At 41.2% G+C, this 18738-nt stretch overlaps 2 protein-coding genes across 3 annotated transcripts in view; one reads left to right on the top strand and one right to left on the bottom strand.

Moving 5' to 3' along the window:
* The window catches only part of RNF212B (ring finger protein 212B), a 56726-nt gene extending 45800 nt beyond the window's left edge, over positions 1 to 10926 (bottom strand). Inside the window, exons 1-2 of the mRNA XM_032481711.1 lie at positions 10830 to 10926; positions 9358 to 9434 (exon numbers count right to left, since the gene is read on the bottom strand). Coding sequence (XP_032337602.1) covers positions 9358 to 9365 — 8 coding nt within the window. The 5' untranslated portion in view covers positions 9366 to 9434; positions 10830 to 10926. The remainder of the gene's footprint in view (positions 1 to 9357; positions 9435 to 10829) is intronic.
* Positions 10927 to 11002: 76 nt separating this feature from the next.
* The window catches only part of SLC7A8 (solute carrier family 7 member 8), a 49751-nt gene continuing 42015 nt past the window's right edge, over positions 11003 to 18738 (top strand). Inside the window, exons 1-3 of one of the 2 annotated variants that reach the window (XM_032481707.1) lie at positions 11003 to 11329; positions 11426 to 11482; positions 11725 to 11917. In XM_032481707.1, coding sequence (XP_032337598.1) covers positions 11767 to 11917 — 151 coding nt within the window. In that variant the 5' untranslated portion in view covers positions 11003 to 11329; positions 11426 to 11482; positions 11725 to 11766. Of the gene's footprint in view, positions 11483 to 11724; positions 11918 to 18738 lie in introns of both variants that reach the window. The other variant, XM_014551642.2, reaches the window with a different exon arrangement.

Here is an 18738-nt window from a genome sequence, read left to right as displayed (position 1 = left end):
CTAGTTCTTGTTTATCTGTCTACATATCATTTATGTAGCTACAAATATATGCATATATATACATTCCATTTCCCCACACACAAATGGTAGTATACTTTATATTCTGTCCTATACCCTTCTAAAAATCATTTAATTTTATAAATTCAGACCTACAAAAAAGTGCAAATAGAGAATTCCTGTTTATTTTAATCCAGATTCCCCAAATGTTAACATTTTACCACGTTGGCTTTGATATTCTATTAATATTTCTTCTGTTCCACTTGAGAATAAGTCGCAGACATAATGCCCTATTACCCCTAAATATTTCAATGTGCAATTCTCATAAACAAAGACATTCTCTTCCATAAACATGGTACCATTATCAAAATCAAGGAATTAACATTGATATGGTACTATTGTCTAATCTAGAAACCTTATTCAAATTTCACCAGTTGTCCCACAAATGTCCTTTATAGAAAGAGAAAATAATGTTTTTTTTTAATCCAGGCTCATATGTTGCATTTAGTTGTCCATTAAAAAAAAAAATGAAAACACAAGTTTATAAATTGGAAAGTAAAAGCCCGTCACCCCGACCCTATTCTCCAAAGATAAACATGGTAGAGAGCCTTTCTGTAAATCATTCCAGAATTTCTTTCGGCATATATACCAACACACAACACACATATGTTATACACATTTAAAGAAAAATATGATATTATGCATAATATCTATAATTCAGTTTTAGTTAATATTTCATTTTTATTTTTATCCAGCATTATTTTAAAGGTTGCGTGCTTTGATTAGTTACACCTTAAGTAGTCAACCCCGTATTGATGGTATATAGAGTGTGTCCAATTTTTAACTATTGCAGAAACATGCTGTAATAAATATCTTTATTCATTTGTCTTTAAGCACTATGCAATTATTTCTACAAGTAATTTTCTAGACATACAAGTGTTCATGGAGCATATATATTTTATAAATATACCTTGAATCCATCATCTTTCCATTTTTACCCCTCTTGCTTTCTTTTAGTTCCTATTTAATCCTTGTTTTGACTACTCTAATCACCCCCTAACTGCTCTCTGCCTCCAGATTTGCTCAATCCATTCCGTCCTACTAATGCTGCCAGATCCAATCACTGTTCTGCTTAAAACTGCCCAACACTTTCAAGACAATTTACTGAGTATGGCACTAAAGCTCTTTGTGATTCTACATTTCTTTTTGCATCTCTCAGTGTTTGGTCAAGAGCATGGCACACTTCCATCACATTGAATTTAAATCACACTCTCACTGGTGTGCCTTTCAGGCAAGCTGTTTCCTTTACTTGGTGTATTCTCTGGATTAACTTCTACTCGTCCTTCCAGACTCAGCTCAGAAATCACTTTCTCCAGATGCCTAGGAAATTATCAAGGAGAATCTTACCTTGCTTCAAGACACCCTTTAGCACACTCATACAGGAAACACATCTCATTGGGAAAAGAGAAATTTAGGAATAAAATGAAAAAGATTGGTGGTTCGTACCACTAGGTACTATAGGAGAAGGATCCATCTGGTAATTAACAACAACATCAATATCAACAAATATTTCCTAAGCAAATGCCAGGAACCAAGCACTATTCTGGCCCCTGAGGATATAGCAAGGGAGAGGTCTTGGCTCTCTTGGAATCTGCATTCTCCTGTGGTACTGGTGGGACAATTTTATCTAAGCTCCTACTCTATCCCAGGCACAGATCTAGGTGGGGATGAGGGTGGACTACAAAGACATAAGAAATATTATCTGTCCCTTCAAAAAGCCTGTGACCTAATAGCAATCCAAATGTATATACAATAACACACTCTACAAAGCTGAATATATGGCCATTTCAAAGACATCCATTCACACAGTCAACAAATGTTACTGAACATCTATCTTATGTATCAACTGCACATGGTAACAGATATGGCCCTTTCCTTCAAGGCACTTCCACTATAGTAGGAGATAAAGACTTCTAAAAAGTTCTTACAACACAACATTGTAAAATGACTATAACTCAATAAAAAAAGTTTTAAAAAATTCTTACAAATAAATATATAATCATTAAGTACTGTCACATAAGACAAAACACCAGTAACTATGATAGCACATAGTTTGAGAAGGCTTCCCTGAGGAAGTAAGGAATGCTGTGAGGACCCAGAGAAAGACAGATCAGTTCAATTTGGGCAGGTCTCCTAGAGGAATGGGTATTTGAATGAGCCTTAAATGATGTGAAAGTTTTATCCTGCAGAAGTGGAGTTGGGGAGGTATTCCAGGCAGAGGAAAAGCATCAATAAACACATTAACATGCAAAAATACAGGCTGGTCCAGTGTGGCTAAAGGGGCACCAAGAGGGATGGTGAGGAAAAGAAGATATTATGGGGAAAAAGCCAGAGAGATGGATTGATGCCTTTATATAAGAGTTTCAGACTATTTGCTAAGCTAGTGTTTCCCCCAACCAACAGGCATAACTATCTGAACTGGAATCTCAGAGGGAATTTTGTGGGCAAAATGAAGATTGGCCATTGCATGAAGTTGCCACCAGAGGGTACCATAGGAGAAGGTCTACCTGAGCACTTCCCTGTGGCCAGTATATATTTTTTTAAATTCTTCTGGTGATTGTGGTGCTCACTCAGCCAGCCTTAGGGACCACTGCTTTATACAGTGGAGAACCATCAGAGGCTCATGAGCAGGATGGAAACATGATCAGCCCCTTGTTTTATAAAACACAACTTTGGGGACAGAAATGAAGGGATGGAAGGTCACAGACAGGATCATTAATTGGTAGGCTACTGCAGTGACTCAGGAGAGAGGTGAATAGTTCTGGCATAAGGCAGCACTATGGGATAGAAAGAAGACAGCTGTGAGACAACTTTCAGATGTAAAACCAACAGTTTAAACAGATATGGTTGGGGGTCCCCAGAGAAAGAGAACCAGGCATAGCTTTCTTGACATAAAAGAAGCCGCTTTAGCCATTTTTGATCTAAGCCTGGCCACAATGCTTGCCCTTGAACAGGTCTCAGTAATTAATGTTCTAAAGGGAAGTAAGGGGATGCAGGAGGAAAGGAAAATCAGTCAAGAAATGGTAGTTCAGCCATAAAACACAGTCCTATTTTCTCCTCAAGGGATACACCTAACAATCTGACACACGTCTTTGAGTTCTGCAGGAACTATGGCCCCCGTCCAGGCAGAGAAGGGAATGATGATGTTGACCTTTGGGACTTCAGTCAGCTAAAGCTTGGACTCTGTCGACATTTGCCCCAATTCTTAACCTGACTTCTCCTTTGCTCAAGCCCCTTCCTGAATATGAATGTACCCTCCCTTAGCTTAACACTTCTCCGACGTTGCTGTTGGGGAGACACTGCTTTGGGAAAGATCCCTAGTGTTCTCCTTACTTGCTGCAAGTTACAGATTCTTCTCTTTTATCTCTGGCTTGGTTGTGTTTTTTGGCTCGACACCCACCAAAGGCAAATCCAGCTTTCAGGTAACAGCAGGACTTGGTGATGGCAGATAACAGGAATTGGATATGGGGCTGAAAATGGAGAAGGAGGGAAAAGATGACGGTCTCAGGCCTGGGTCATTGAGAGCATGGAGCTATGACAGGAGGCTACTATGGCCATGGCTGGAAATGGGGAACAGGAGTTTGGTTTTGTCTGGGGAAATGGGAGGAATTTGGTTTTGAGTCCAGTGAATGATATGACCTAATGGGGCCAATACCTGGCCTCAGAGTTAGGTCCTATTTCTCTGAGTATAGGAATTGTAATTTGGCGGACGTTTTCTTCTGCTCCTTGCATCATCTGTTTGTTATTGTCTATGGCTTTCATGCTGAGTTTTCCTCCAATATCCAGTGATACTTTGTTGGGGAGTCCAGGTTCAGGAAAGCTGGTGGTGTAAGCAGTCTGTGTCCAAAGGCCAGAGAACAGGGGGATCCAGTAATTAAAATCCCAATCTGAGGGGTAGACAAGAGGAGATTAGATGTCCCAACTCAAGCAGGTAGATAGGAAGGACATCAGATGTCCCAACTCAAGCAGGTAGATAGGAAGCAGAAAGGGGTGAATCTCCTCCTTTCTTTGCCTTTGGCCTATTCAGGCCCTCAACAGGTTGGATGATGCTAGCTCATGTGGAGGAGGACAATTTACTTTGTTGAGCCCACCGACTCACATGCTAATCTCATCCAGAAATACCCTCACAGACACACCCAGAAATAATGTTTAATCTGGACACCCTGTGGCCAGTCAAGTTGACACAGAAAATTAATCATCACAGTGAGGAGGATAATAGCTCAAGTGGTAGAGCTCACGCTTAGCATGCATGGGATCCTGAGTTCAATCCCCAGTACCTCTTCCAAATATAAATTTATTGAATTCCTTCTATATGCCAAGTATTGTTCTGGGCATAAAGGAGACAATGGTGGAGAAACAAGCAAAGGTTGTATATTTGTCACTACTGTCGATGAAAAATTAATCAGTTGATCTAAGAAAGAAATGGAAAATTTTATTTGGCCAAATTTGAGAATTATAGCCCAGGAAGAGCATCTCAGATGCTCTTGGTCTTTATGGTTGAGCAGGTATTCCTGCCAATGAAGACCGTTTGGTTGATGCATAAGGCAGATAAACCATGCACAGTGCAGGGAGAGAGGTGGCCAAAGGCACAGGAGAATTTTTTTATGTTTAAATCTTTCTTGTCTTGCCATAAAATATGAATTATATTTCACATTATGGAAAAATTTAAACATATACAAAACTAGAGAAGACAGTATGACTCCTATCTGCCCCTCGCCCAACTTAAACAAGATCAACTCATAGCTTTCTTTCAATAATACACTACCTCTCCATTCTGCCCTTTATATTATTTTGAGGCAAATCCAAGACATCAAGTTATTTCATCCATAAATACAAGGGCATATGCCTCTAAAAGGTAAATATTCTTTAATTATAACCATAATATCATTCCCCACCTAAAGAACCCCAAAATCCAATAATCTAGAGCTTATATTTTAACAGGGGAAACAAACAAGGAGCAAACAAGTAAACAAACAAATAATGTCAGGTAATAGTGGCAAAAAAATAAGGTCCAGGTGATAGGATAAAGACTCGTTTTCTACTGGGTGGTCAGAGAAATCCCCCGCAAGGTGACATTTGCTGAGAGGTGCAAAACATGAGGAAGCAAAGGAAGATTCTTCCTCACAGAGGCTCCAGCTTGTGCAAAGGCCTGAGGCAGAGCTCAGTGTTCAAGGAACAGGACCGGGGCCTAGGAGTCTGGGAGGACTAAGTGGCCAAAAGAGTGAAGGATATAATTTTGGAGTGGTCACCAGAGGCCGTGAGAAAGACGACTTCAGATTTAATTCTAATGAGATGTGATGGGCAGCCACTGGAGGATTTTGAGCAAGGGAATGAGATGACCTGATTCATGATTTTAAAGGATCATTCTGGTTGCTGTGTTGAGAATGGTGTGTAGGAGAACAATTTAGGAGGACAAGCATCGAAGCAGGGAGCCTGGTTAGAAGGCTACTGGGATGCCACGTTGTAAACTGACTATACTTCAGTTTAAAAAAAAGGAAAAACCCTAACACTAAACTAGAAAAGGAAGAAAGGAAGGAAGGAAGGAAGGAAGGAAGGAAGGAAGGAAGGAAGAAGGAAAGAAAGAAAAGGACTATCAAAATAGATTCCAGGGAACAGCTGATGAGGAGGTGGTAATGACCTAGGGTGATAGCAGTGAAGACGATAAGAAGTGAGTCATTTCTAGATAAGTTTAAATCAACGGGTAACAGGACTGGCTGATAAACCGAAAGCAGAGAAAAAGATAAGCCAAGGTTAACTCCAAGATATCTGACCTGACAAAAGAGTACCATTTACTAATGTGGAAAATACTGGAGGAAGAGCAGGTTTGGAGGGGCACGCAGGCACTGGACATGTTAATGTGAGATGCCTATTAAACATCCAAACAGAGGCATCAAATAGACAGATAGCTAACTCTACAGTTTCTGGGAGAGATGAGATCTGGGTCTATAAATTTGGGAAATATCAGTGTGTAGGTGCTACTGAAAGTCATAGGACAGGATGAGATCACCCATGTAGTGAGGGAGGCTAGCGGGGAGGCTGGGAAGATAAAAGGATCCAGCTAAGGAGCCTGAGAAGAGGCCAGTGAGGTAGGGGAAAGCCAGAAGAGGGGATCCTAGGAGCCAAGGCTGCTGTGAGATCAATAAGATGAAGACTGAGAAATGCCTGCTAAATTGGACCATGTGGTGGCTACTGGTGACCTTGACAAGAATGGATTCATCTCGGGGATAGGGACAAAAGCATAAGTGTAGTGGATTCAAGCATGAATGGAGATGAAGAGGTGAAACAGGGCAGCAGAGAAGCTGGGTGGCAGCTGAAAAGAGGAGTAACGTCAAGGGAGGTTCTGTTAAGTTTTGTTTTATGTTTTTGTTTTTGTTTTTGTTTTTAACGAGTTATTACAGCACTTTGCATGCTGATAGGAATAATCCAGTAGAGAGTGAAAAACTGATGATGCAGCAGAGAAAGGAATAATGGCAGGAACAAAGTTCCTGAGTAGGTAAGAAAAGACAGGGAAGTTAACGCAGAAGTCAGGGAAATGCACGGGAGCTCGCACAGCACATCCGCTTCTATGGGAGGGAAGGTCAAGTACGTGTGGAAAGCTATAGGCAGATGGACACGTTAAATTGCTGGATGATGTGGACATTCTCTTCTGCCTATTTCTGTTTTCTCCATGAAACAGTAGGCAAGGATGGCAACTGAAGTGAGGGTTGAAGGGATGGTGTTGATTTGCAGAGAGCAGAAGATGAGTGAAGAGTCAAAGACGACAGGACTGCGGCAGGATTGCCAGGCAGTGTTGAGGGCCTCTATGTGGAATGAACAAGTGAAACCTGTGATAGTATCTTCTCTTTCTACCATCCAGTCCCCCTCCAGGCACTGAGAACTAAGTCTTGCTACAATAAGTTGGCACATCAGTCCATCAGCTATCATGTAATTTACCTGTTTTTATGCACTAATATAATAACCTTTCATTCATTCAATCGTATTTATCGAGTGTCAGGCACCACTAGGTACTGGGGTTAGAGCAGTGAACAAAATAAACCTCTGACTTCAGGGAACTTATCTTCCATATCTTAAAAGACAGGAGCCCTCATCTTTGGTAAACACAAATCCTCAGTGAAAAACAATTAGGAGGTGGAAGTTTCCATATTTAAGTACTCAGAACTGGAGTCATCTAAGTTTAAATCAAGAATACCAAGGCTCAGGACAGATGGCCGAGTAAAGGAGTGAAGGACATGCAGCCTGCCTCAGGGAATGCATCTTTATTTCTTTCCCACTAGTGTTGGGCAGGCTTCGTGGAATCCAGCCAAGTGCAGCAGACAGAAGAATAATCTGCTGGAATTTCTGTCTTTAGTGTCAGAGCAAGGATTCATCATTATCTCAGAAGAGCATGAATTAATTGACCATCATAACAAAACCTGGTCTGCTCCATCCAGTTTCTCAGTTTCTCAGGACTACATAAATCCTAGAAGATACAACCTCCATAATTTACAAATATGTTCAAAAGGCAAACAGAGCATACCCTAAAAGGGGCTTGTTATCTGAGGGCACCTCCTCGTTTCATCTTCTTTTCTTTCTTTCTTGTTTTGGCCTTTTCTTTCTTATTTCCTTCTTCTTCGCTCACTCGTTTTCATCTGCCTTCCATTTTTAATGAAATAAAGGCTCTTAGTACCACTAGCTCAGGAAGCCACTGTTTGACTACAGGCAGTAGTCACTGAGACTCTAGGAAGAAAGTTAGCTTTAAATGAAATTGGTATTTCCTTCTGACTCTGGCAGGTAGTTGGGAGAAGACGAGTGGGGTGGGAGCATGGACTGTGAGCTCCCTCCAGAGAAGAGGGAGGATTTGAGTCCTCTGTTAGTGACTCAGACCTCACAGCTCTGTTACGAAGAACAAGAATAAAGTGCCTGTCTATTGGGTCCAGAAAAAAAATCAAGAATGGAGTGAACGTGTTTCATGCTCTACTTCTTTTCATTAACAGATACTTCTTACCTGTTGTTTCCAAAAGGGACTATAATCGAAACATGACGGCGTTTTTGTTCCACTATTATACATGTAGCATGTCCCCATGCCACGTCCCACTTTGTGCAGTAGATGTCAGCCTCGCACAGCCTTTCTCTTCCTAAGTGCAGATGGCTAAGAAAAAAAATCCTTGTACTCACTCTTTTCCTGGTTAAAAAGACCAATTTTTTTCATCTTAAGCACAAAAAACAACAGTAAACCATCACCCGGATATTGGAAACAGAGTTGCACTAAATTGCTTGGAAACTGGCCAAACCAAGGACTGTGGAAAGGGGTGACAAATGTTGTGGAGAGGGGCAGATTACGTCCTGTGGGTCTCACTGGACAGATGTTTGGTGTGGCATCAATGTGGGTCCCTAAAAGCACGTTACGACACCTACTCAAGAAGATGTGGACATGGCCCCGATCAAAGGTCTTCTGTTTCCCTCAGGAGAAAGAAATTGAGGCATCAGCAAGTAGTATCCTGGGAGAAGCTCTCAATATAAACCACTGATATCCTGTTGCTCCAGGAGTAGATTAAGTATCTTATCTGGCCCTCAGGTAAGATATTTCTCTGAGCCTCAGCTTCCTAATCTTTTTTTTAAATTTTAAAGTAAATTAATTTAATTATTATTATTTTCCCTTAACAGAGGCACTGGGGATTGAACCCAGGACCTCGTGCATACCAAGCATGTGCTCTTCCACTGAGCTTCTACTCCTAGTCTTTAAAATTGGAAAGAATGACAGCCTAGTCTACCAAAAGTGCTTAATGAGGGGAAGAAATTGAAATATTGTGCATAAAAAAGTTTGTAGACTATAGTGTACTATTTACATGTAGACAATAGAATAAAAATTATAAAGGAAAATGTAGAATAAATTCATGAATAAAAAAGAATCCAGTGCTCAAAGTTTAATAAATTTCAGTTAATTATTTCTATAGATTTTTCTCATCATATCACACAAAGATTTTTCTTTCTCTCCTGTGTTCAACATTAGCCACATGGAATTTTGACATACTTAGGATTTATTTCACAAAAAGATCCCAACCTGAAGGGAGCTGTATGATTTGAATAAATGGTCCTGCTGAAGGAGGGGCGGAGATTCCTTTTCCAGTGTTTACATTGTACCATTAATAGACAATTATAAGCCACTTATAAACTCCATGTGCTAAAGAAATAGAAATATCAATCTTCAATAACCCTTTGTTTCCAACTGGGTGTGTTAATACCATTGCATCTCAGAGTTGTCTTTGATCTCATAACCCCCCTTAGCGTCTTAGTTCATAAATTGAGATGACTAAAGCTTACCGTGTCATGGTCAGTTTGCACTGGTTTTGGGAAGAGGCCTCAAATGCATCACCTTCATGCTTTATCTCGTTTCAAACCTACATCATTTAAATTAGAAATACAAACATTACTGAAGGAACTCCTGTTTGAGAGTAGAAAGATTATTTGTCTTATACTTTGATGTTGAAATTTGAGAAGTCTTCCAATCAGATTGTTGACGTTTTCTGATGTTGTCAGGAAAGGCCAAAAGCCGTTCAAAATTTTTTCATTTCCCATGACTCATCCCCTCCCATGGAGTTTTGTGCTATATATTCCCTGCCTTGTCTGTTCTTTTTGTTAAAAATCCTTTTTACGTCACCAGCTCCCTTTTTTTTTTTTTTTTTTTTTTTTTTTTTTTGCTGAGGCTTTCACTTTGCTGTATCTTGAACTGAAGAAGTAGAAGAAGAGGTTGAACTCCTAACCTTTGAAACCTCTTAATACTTGCTGAGTGGTCAAGGGGCAAAGTGGAAAAGATTGTTGATGGACTTTACCCCATTTGGAAAAGCCCTTCCTACAATAGCTCAACCATCCTCATTTTAAGGAATTAAGTATTTGTTTTCCTTAGAATCCAAAGTCTTTCGGAACATTCTCCAAAAAGTGAGGCCAAATTTCTGTACTTAGTGGTCAGGTTGGGGTACTGTATTTTTTGACCCACTTTAAAATCAAGTGCTTTTGCATATTATAGGTAATTCAGAATCAAAATAACTTGATTTTAGATTTCCAGTGTTGTCTGCTATGTTGCTTCTTGCTGCATTTTCAAAGCAATTTACAATTATAAATTGACTATTGCTCTCACCTAAGGCAGCAGTTTCTGGGTAAAACTCTTCACAGAAGCCAAGACAATATTGATACAGAAATAAGTTATTCACCTCTTAACATCAACAACCTACCTCACTATCAGAGAGGGGCTGATAACTCCCCACACCCTCCCCGATCTGCCTTTCAAATAATTTGTAGATGCAAAAATATTAGAAGCTGCGGAAGTCCCCATTTCACCAGATTTTGTGTCATTCTTTCCTGGGAGCAGGGTGGGAGTCATTTTTATCTCCTGTTTCAGTTAACCCCAAACAAGAGCTTTGAACAGCGAGGCTACCACCTCTTCCTGGTGATTTTGTTTTCAGTATACTTGTCACAGCTCACAGTTATACTAAATGCACCTCTTTCCCATTATTCTTAATTTTTCCCATTCCTCTCTCCCACCCTGAATTTCCTCCTACTTTCAGATACTTGAAGATGATGTCCCTATAGCCTTCTCTCCTGTATCCTCAAATCATCCAGACATAAATATTTTACCATAAACATTCGCCAGTGTATTTCTGATGGCACTAAAGTGTCTGCACAACCAGTCCCTTATTTATAAAGCCCACATCTGCTGACCCTGTAACACTATACTAGCTCATGAACTCTCCTGGAACATGAGGATTCCGCGAGAGGATTTTACTTGCACTACTTACAAAGAGAAAGATGGAGAAAGAGAGACGACCGATTACAAAGAGAAATCTTTTAATCCATCTTCTCGGTGATCTTTGGGGCTGTGCGCTGATATTTAAATTGAACAGGAGGGAGGAGACAGGATGGATAGGAACCGAAGAGGTGGGGGCGGAGCTAGCTCAGCACATAAAACCCCTGGCTAAAAGGGAAGCGCGTTCGTTTGTGCCAGAGCCACTCTCCTGTAGCCACGAGAGATGGGGCAGCCTGTGCCGTGAGGACGGAGATCGGAAGAAGGAAAGCAAGGACAAGAAAACAAGCGTGACAGAAGAGGACATCTGGAGAAAGCGGAAGGCAGAAGACGGGGAGGGGAAAGGAACCCACACCAGGTGGAAACAGGACCAAGAGCAAACCGGTTGGGTCCACAGTTGTTTTTCTGGAAGAAAGTACCGGAGGATTGCCTTTTTTCCCTTCAGTTAATGAAAACTACTTTTATCCTCATCATAAAAGAAAAGGCTAAGGGGAGATAAAGACAATCTCTGTTTTCTTAGCGAGAGAGCTGAGGGAAATTCAGACTGTTTCTCTGAAGCGTGAAAATAAGCCACTGCCTGGTACATTGCAGAACGGTCCTGATTTCTGAAGATCTACATCCCTTTCAGAATTCCAGCCGGAGAAGCTGGTACAGTTCTATTTTTATATTTAAATATCTATGTCTCTTTTCCCCTCCCTTTAACAACACTTTCCTTGTTCGTAAGCACAAGTGACAAGAAAGTGTCAAGACGAAGTAGGAGTATTTTCATTCTTCTCTTTTAGCTGCCTGGGTCTTTTTAAAAGGGGGTAAGAGTGGTCCTTATCTCGGAAAACGATGTTTCCATTTGAAAGGCTCTCTCTCTAAATATATTTACACCCATGTGTATTTAGAAAGAGAGATACCTTTCGGAGGTTGAAATCCTACTGAGAAACATGGAAAAAGGAGCCAGGCACCGAAACAACACTGAAAAGAACCAACCAGGTGGGACCGAGTCGGAGGCCAGCCCCGAGACTGGTTCTGGAGAGGGCGGAGTAGCCCTGAAGAAAGAGATTGGATTGGTCAGTGCTTGTGGTATCATTGTAGGTGAGTCCAATTCCTTTTCCCACCGACCACTCCTCCCCTCTCTGGTGGTCCTATTGTGAAACGTTAAACCCCCTACCCCCAGCCCCACCCCTCCCTTGTAAAGCACTATTTCTGTTTCTTACTCCCTTAGAAAAGGGTTGTCATTCACCTGTGCTGTAACCTACCCCACACTGGTCAAGTTTGAGAGATATTATCAGAAGTGTTGTAGCTCATACATCTTTTCCTCCAAAACTGGGCTGAGGAGTTCTGGCCAGTGTTCTTGGAATGGAGCAAACAGGGGACACACACCTGGGCCGATGGTCAGCGTTGCCTGGGAGCTTGTTGAAAATACAGGTCTCTGAGCTCCGCGATTGAAGCTTCTGATTCAGTTGGCTTAAAGGTAGGGCTGGGGAACCCAGATTTTTAACAAGCTTTTATACAGCTATCTCCTCAGCAGACTGCGGGCTGGCTTTTGAGACAGATTTAGTAGATATTTTGTTGTTTCACGTCATGTGCAACTGCGGGCCTAGGGGCTGTGTAATAATAAAAATAGCTATAACAGCAATAAGAATGCCTTGCCTTTCTACAGCTTTTCCACCTTACACAGCACTCTCTCTTGGTGAAGGAGATGTGACAGGGCTGTAATTCCCATTTCACATATGAGGAAATAAATTGTGGAAGAAAAAAAGAGATAGGTCATGGTTTTCTGTGAAAATGTATTAGAGTTCTCATTTTCTCTAGTTGCTTAGAGTAACCCGCCTAACATCCTCGTCTCTCTGTTTTTGTTTTTGTTTTTTAACTTTTTTTGGAGGGGAAGGTAATTAGGTTTATATATTTATTTATTTATTTTAATGGCAGTCCTGGGGATTGAACCCAGGACTACAATGCATGCTAACCAGGCACTCTACCACTGAGCTATATATCCTACCCACAACTTCCACGTGTCTTAACATTCATGTAAGACCCTGTGAGGGTCTCGAAGGAAATGGGAGTAACTAGAATTTGGAGCCCCATTTGAGACTGGGGAGCCTGAATGTCCCTAAGAGTGCCAGTGCAGGCCACTCCAACCCCTTAACTGCACTCTCCTGGGCAGAGGGGTCCCAAATATGGCTCCACCCCTAAACAACGCATTTTTTTTCTTTCCAGAGAGGTCTTAGAGATAGATGGGCTCATTACTGCCCTCACTCCAGAAAGAGAGCACTTCTTCTGCTGTCTTTGGCAGAGGGCTTCTTCCCAGAGAAAGTGGTACAGGACAGTCAGGCCAGATATGTTTCTGTGTCGTCTTTGCAGACTTCCTATTGAAGGCTTGTTGTGTCGTGGTGCCCACAAACCAGTTTCTCTGGATAACCCCACGGTCCATATGGTAGCGCAGAGGCATCCTGGCACCTGAGCAATAGTGACACTGGAGAATGCCCTTGAAATCAAATAAAATCAGTACAGTATTCAGATAATCCTCTTCCCCTCTATGCCCTGCCTTCAGTGATCATGTTATCTCCACTCTGCTTTCAAAATGGAGTCCCACCTTATTGAATTATCTGACTCCGGGAGGTTTTCCAGGCATCTACAGTTAAAAAAGGTAACATTATTTTTAAAAAATTATAGAGTCATGATCTGAATCTCTAATTACCTTTTCTTTGCCTCTTCTTTATTTTAATTGCTCTAAAAAGTGAGATCAGCAAAGTACTCAATATGTACAGCACATGCCAATCTAAGGTCTGTAAATAGCCCAGGACCTGTTACCTCTTTCCCCAGTTTGACTGAGAGGATTAAGTATTTTCCTCCCTTTGGGAAGGTTCTGATTCATATACAGATGTGCACACCCACCTGCACGGCACACAAGCACAATCAGACCTCCTTCCTGCCTCAGCCTTGCTCACCTACCCCTACATATGTGCAAGTATTCAAGGAGAGAGGATGTTTTCCTATATACTGAGCTTGTTTTTGTCTCTTTCTTGAACATTTTTCTAAGACTATGAAGAAATGGGAGTGCTCAAGTATAAGAAGTATAGTTTTAGTTGGGTGAATGCTACTACTGATTTGTCCACAACCTCATGGATAGCAGTTCAATATAAGGATAGTCCCAATGCTCCCATTGGTATTACAGCAACCAGGATAATAACTCTGGTGTTCTATGGAGAAAACAGACTCCAAATGTATGATTTCAGAGAAATTAAGATATATTCCCAAAGTGCAAGATTCCTTGTAGAGTTGATAGGCACGACTGCATCTCCATTTAAGCTGAGACACGCATTTCCTCTTTAGGGTGATATGGGGACAAAATCCTTTTCATTTCCCCTCCTGCATGGCTGTTGAATTTCAAATGTGCTGAGTAGCTGCCCTGTCCTCTTTTAGAGGGTTTTTTAAGTGGATGACAGTGATTCAAGTTTTTTCAAGACCAAATGCAAAAATAGAAATGGCATTTTCCACATGGAATTCAGTGATCTGATGTTCAATGTCAACACTATAGAAGAATTAGAAGGCAGAGAGGGAAAGGAAATTTCCTAAGTGAATCAGGTCATGAGGTAAGGGAAAGTAGCAACTGCCCCAAATCTTTCTTTCTCATAGACTTGACTTATTAGGATAAGTTAAACTATGTTTCATAAAGCCTGATAAAATTTCATTGACAATCATCACTGATGATTTTAAAGTAGGAATAACAAAATGGCAAGTGTTACAGGAATATAAAATGTACTAATAGAAGACTCATGCTCTAGAGTTATTTATAATTTGACTGGGGAGATGAGATTTATATGCACTAGACAGAGAACACTGAAAATTTATGATAGGTAGAATTGTGTAAGGAGGACAAAGTTAGGTAAATGGTGAGAAGCACAGAGAGAAGTCCTCATCTAGAACTAGATTAAGAATAGCCTTGGGGTAGAAGTGTATGCCTAGCATGCACCGAGGTCCCGGGTTCAATCCCCAGTACCTCCATTAAATAAATAAATTTAATTACTCCCTTCCCCTCAAAAGAATCCCCTTGAAGGACACAGAGAAAGATGGCATAGATAAGATAATTCTGGGAGATTTTGTAAGTAGAGGGTAATGACTAAACTGTTATTTCTTTGGGCAAAAAAACATGTCGTATATGTCTGAATTTTTAGTGCTTAGCAGAGTGCCTGACATGGAACAATTATTCAAATAATTATTGAATTTAATTGACTCAGACAAAAATCAGAAGACAGTAGTATTAAGTGTTTATCTGAAAGACTGTTAGGAACCTAGCTTGAAAATCTTTAAGCTAGGAATAATTTCATCAACCTGGAAAAGAGGTTGACTTGTTTTGATTTTTTTTTAATTTAATTTTTATTTTTTGTTTTGGGGGGAGGTAATTAGGTTTATTTATTTATTTTAACAGAGGTACTGGGGATTGAACCCAGGATCTCAGGCATGCTAAGCATGTACCTCTACCACTCAGCTATACCCTCCCCAGACCTGTTTTAATTTTTTAACATCATCTTTGCCCTAATGTAACTGGGCTGTTGCTCTCCATGTATTAGGCTAAGGAAACCTGTCAGCAACAGATGAACTTAGATTTTTCCATGAATGTGGCGTTCCCCCAAATCTAAAGAGAGTGTGAAGGAGCAGTAAAATTCATTTATTAATGCTATCAAAGCTAGTGTTAATAGCTGTCATTATTAAACACTTACTATATGCCAGACCCTTATCCAATTACTGAACATACATTATCTTATTTAGCCCTCACAATAATCCCATTTGGTAGGCATTTATTAGCTCTTCCTCCAGATAAAGAAATTGAGCTTCAGAGGGATAAGCAACTTGTTGAAGGTCACACAGCTGAAAAGCATTTGAAGTTTCAAACCTAGAACTTATCTGAATCCTGAATCGAGCCCTTAAGCATTATTCTCTACTATTTCTGTTTTCATGTCCTAAAAGAGGGGTTTTCCTCTAGATCCTGGGCAGAGGTCCTTATTTGTTTTTATAGAAGAAGCTGTTAGTGTTGTGTTCCCAGTGAGGAAGTGTCGCAGTGTAAAGGGGAGCTGAGCAATTAGCTGGGACAAGAAGCAGGGACCGTTCCGGTGCAGCTGCAGGAAGACCTGTGGGGGAAGCTTGAGGTGCGTTGTCTCAGCTACTGCAGGATGTGGTCAGCAGAGACTACACTCCCATTAACTTTCCCAGATGCACACCTTTCTCTGTGGACCAGAATTCTTTGCAGTCATGGTGAGAGGCATCCACACAGTTTGTGGCTGTTTAGGTCACTTCGTATCAGTTATGTGTTTAGGTATGTACCCAGAATCTAGGTCTAAAGGCACCAGGCTAGCTGCAGAACCTCCAGAAAAAAATTCATGGTATGTCAGACCGTTTTGTTTTGAGCACAGTGTATGTTTATGGGGGTCCTTGGTCTATTTGCTGCAGAGCAATACTGGATGCAGGTCTAGCTATTAGACTACTCTCTTCCAATTAACAAGATGTTTTAAAAAAAAAAAGTATAGTATTTATTGAGCTCTTACTAGTTCCTTACAAGTACTCTTGTCAGTTCCTGTGCTATAAACTCTTTACACATATTACCTTATTTAGTCTTGACAACAATTCTATGGAAGTAGATATTGTAATTATCTCTATTTTAAACATGGGGAAATTGAGTCACAGAGCTGGGAGATAATTTGCAGAGTCACACAACTGACTACTGAGATGGTCTGAGTCCACAGCCAAAGCTCTTAGCCATTCCCACCACCACCACCCCCTTTTTTTTGGTGAGGGAGGTAATTAGGTGGTGGTTTTTTGTTTTGTTTTGTTTTGTTTTGTTTGAATCTATCTAATGAAGGTACTAGGAATTGAACCCAGGACCTCATGCATGCTAAGCATGCACTCTGCCACTGAGCTATACCCTCCTCCCCCATTCCCCATTTCTGATTGATAACCAAGAGAGGAGGGAGGGAGGCTGATGTGTATGGTGTGATGGGAAAATGGGTCATGGAGGACCATAACCCTGACACTGGAGTCTGGAAAGACCGTGGATGTCTGATGCTGAAAAACTTGGGGGAAAACTTTTTTTAAAGGCTATTTGTCAACCAAGAATTGTGACTATAGGTATAACCCTACTGAAATGGCATTGGACTGATTTGGAAATATTTCAAGTCCAAGAGGTTTTCAGATTCCTGTGTTTTACACCTCTTTAGAATATTTTACATTTTAGTCTTTCATTTAACATATTAGCTTTCTAATCCCCAAAATGTCTGTTAGATGTTAACCAGAGGGCTGGAGTGTGGAAATGGCTGCTTGAGTTTGTACTTCAATCTTTTTTTTTTTTTTCCAACATAGAGGGATTAGGATTTGGTTCATTCAGGATGAAAACATGTTTAAAACTCTCATTGTTCTCAGAAGAAACCTCTGAGACAGAAGCCAACTAGGACACTTGTCAAAACAAACATATCTTTGTGAACAGAGAAAGGCCATACCTAGTGGTGTAATAATAATAATAAGTAGCCACCATTTACTGACCGCTACTGTGCACCTGATATGTAGCACCTGATCGGTGCTTGATTCTCATCTAATCCCATGAAATAAGTGCTGTTGTAGAAGGGAAGGTTTTGAATGAATAAATAACTGGGCAGTGGCAGTGGCAGAGCCAAGAGTCCCACCCAGGTCACTGAACTCTGAAGCCCCTGGGCTTCATCAAAATGCTCCACAGCGTGGAGCTCAGGGTGGCTGGAACCAGGGATCCTGTTGCCTTCTGCCTCCAGGAATCAGGGAGCTCAAGGAGCAGTCTGGTTGAACCTGCTACTGGCAGGGCAACAAATGTTCTCTCAAAGAGCACAGTTACGCAGAACGAGTGACTAGCAGGAGACACTTGGGGCTGGGGAAAGAAAATAGAAACCCAGCAGGTAAAGAAATATGTCCAAGAAACTGAACCCAACAGCCCATTCTATTTAGAAAAGCAACAACAACAACAACAAAAACATCCTGTACCCAGATCAGATGACCTTCTCTGAGAGGCCAGCTCCATATAAATCACTTTTCTGAATTCAATCAGTTTATTTATTTATTTTTTGATGGAGGTGCTGGGGATTGAACTAAGGACCTCGTGCATGCTGAGCATGCGCTCTGCCCCTGAGCTCTACCCCTCCCCCTCAGTCGGTTCCTGGAAGTGGCATGGAGGTATGGGGCATACTGGTTGAGGCTTTCAAGTTACCCAGCTACCAAGGTTTTCTGCTTCCCCCTGAGGGTTAATCCAGCAGCACAGCTGCCTACAAAGAAATGCCTCGGGAATGTCTGTTGCTGCTCGTATTGTTTTGTTGTGGTTATTGTCTGGGGGCGGTGGGGGGGGTGTCAAGAAAGCAGGAGTGAGCAGATAATCCCAAGAATATATTCTGAACTACCAAAACCAACAGAAGCTGAGGAGCCCATCGCTTCTAATTTTTAACTCCCGGCTGAGCACACAGAGCAAGAAGGCCCATGTCTTGTTCCCCTCCCAGAACGTGCCTGCAGAGGAGGCCCCCAGTGTCTTCTCCCTGGAGATCTGGCAATGGCAGCGTGCAGGCTGGCACAGAGTGGGGGCTGCTGGTCGTAGGATTCGGGATCCGCCCATTAACATTAACATTCAACACACTCATTCAGTATTATGTGCTAGGCCCTGTGCTAAGCACTGGTGAATTTTATTTCTAAGAAGCAAAATTAGCCCTCAAATCTATTTTAAGCTGTTGTATTTATAGAATGAATGAAGTTTCAGCTGAAGAGCTTTATCGATCACATCTCATCCCTCATCCTTCGTCACAGTCACATGTCTTCCCAGTGGTTTGCTCCCTGCTTTAAATTCCTCAGCCTTAGCAGTGATGTCACTTCCAGGGAGAGAGTGTCACAGTAAGCCTTAGGATGTTCTG

This window comes from Camelus ferus, chromosome 6 (assembly GCF_009834535.1).
Source record: "Camelus ferus isolate YT-003-E chromosome 6, BCGSAC_Cfer_1.0, whole genome shotgun sequence".
NCBI lineage: Eukaryota > Metazoa > Chordata > Mammalia > Artiodactyla > Camelidae > Camelus > Camelus ferus.
The sequence above is the reverse complement of the archived record's forward strand: the minus strand, read 5'-3'. Positions and strand labels throughout refer to the sequence as shown.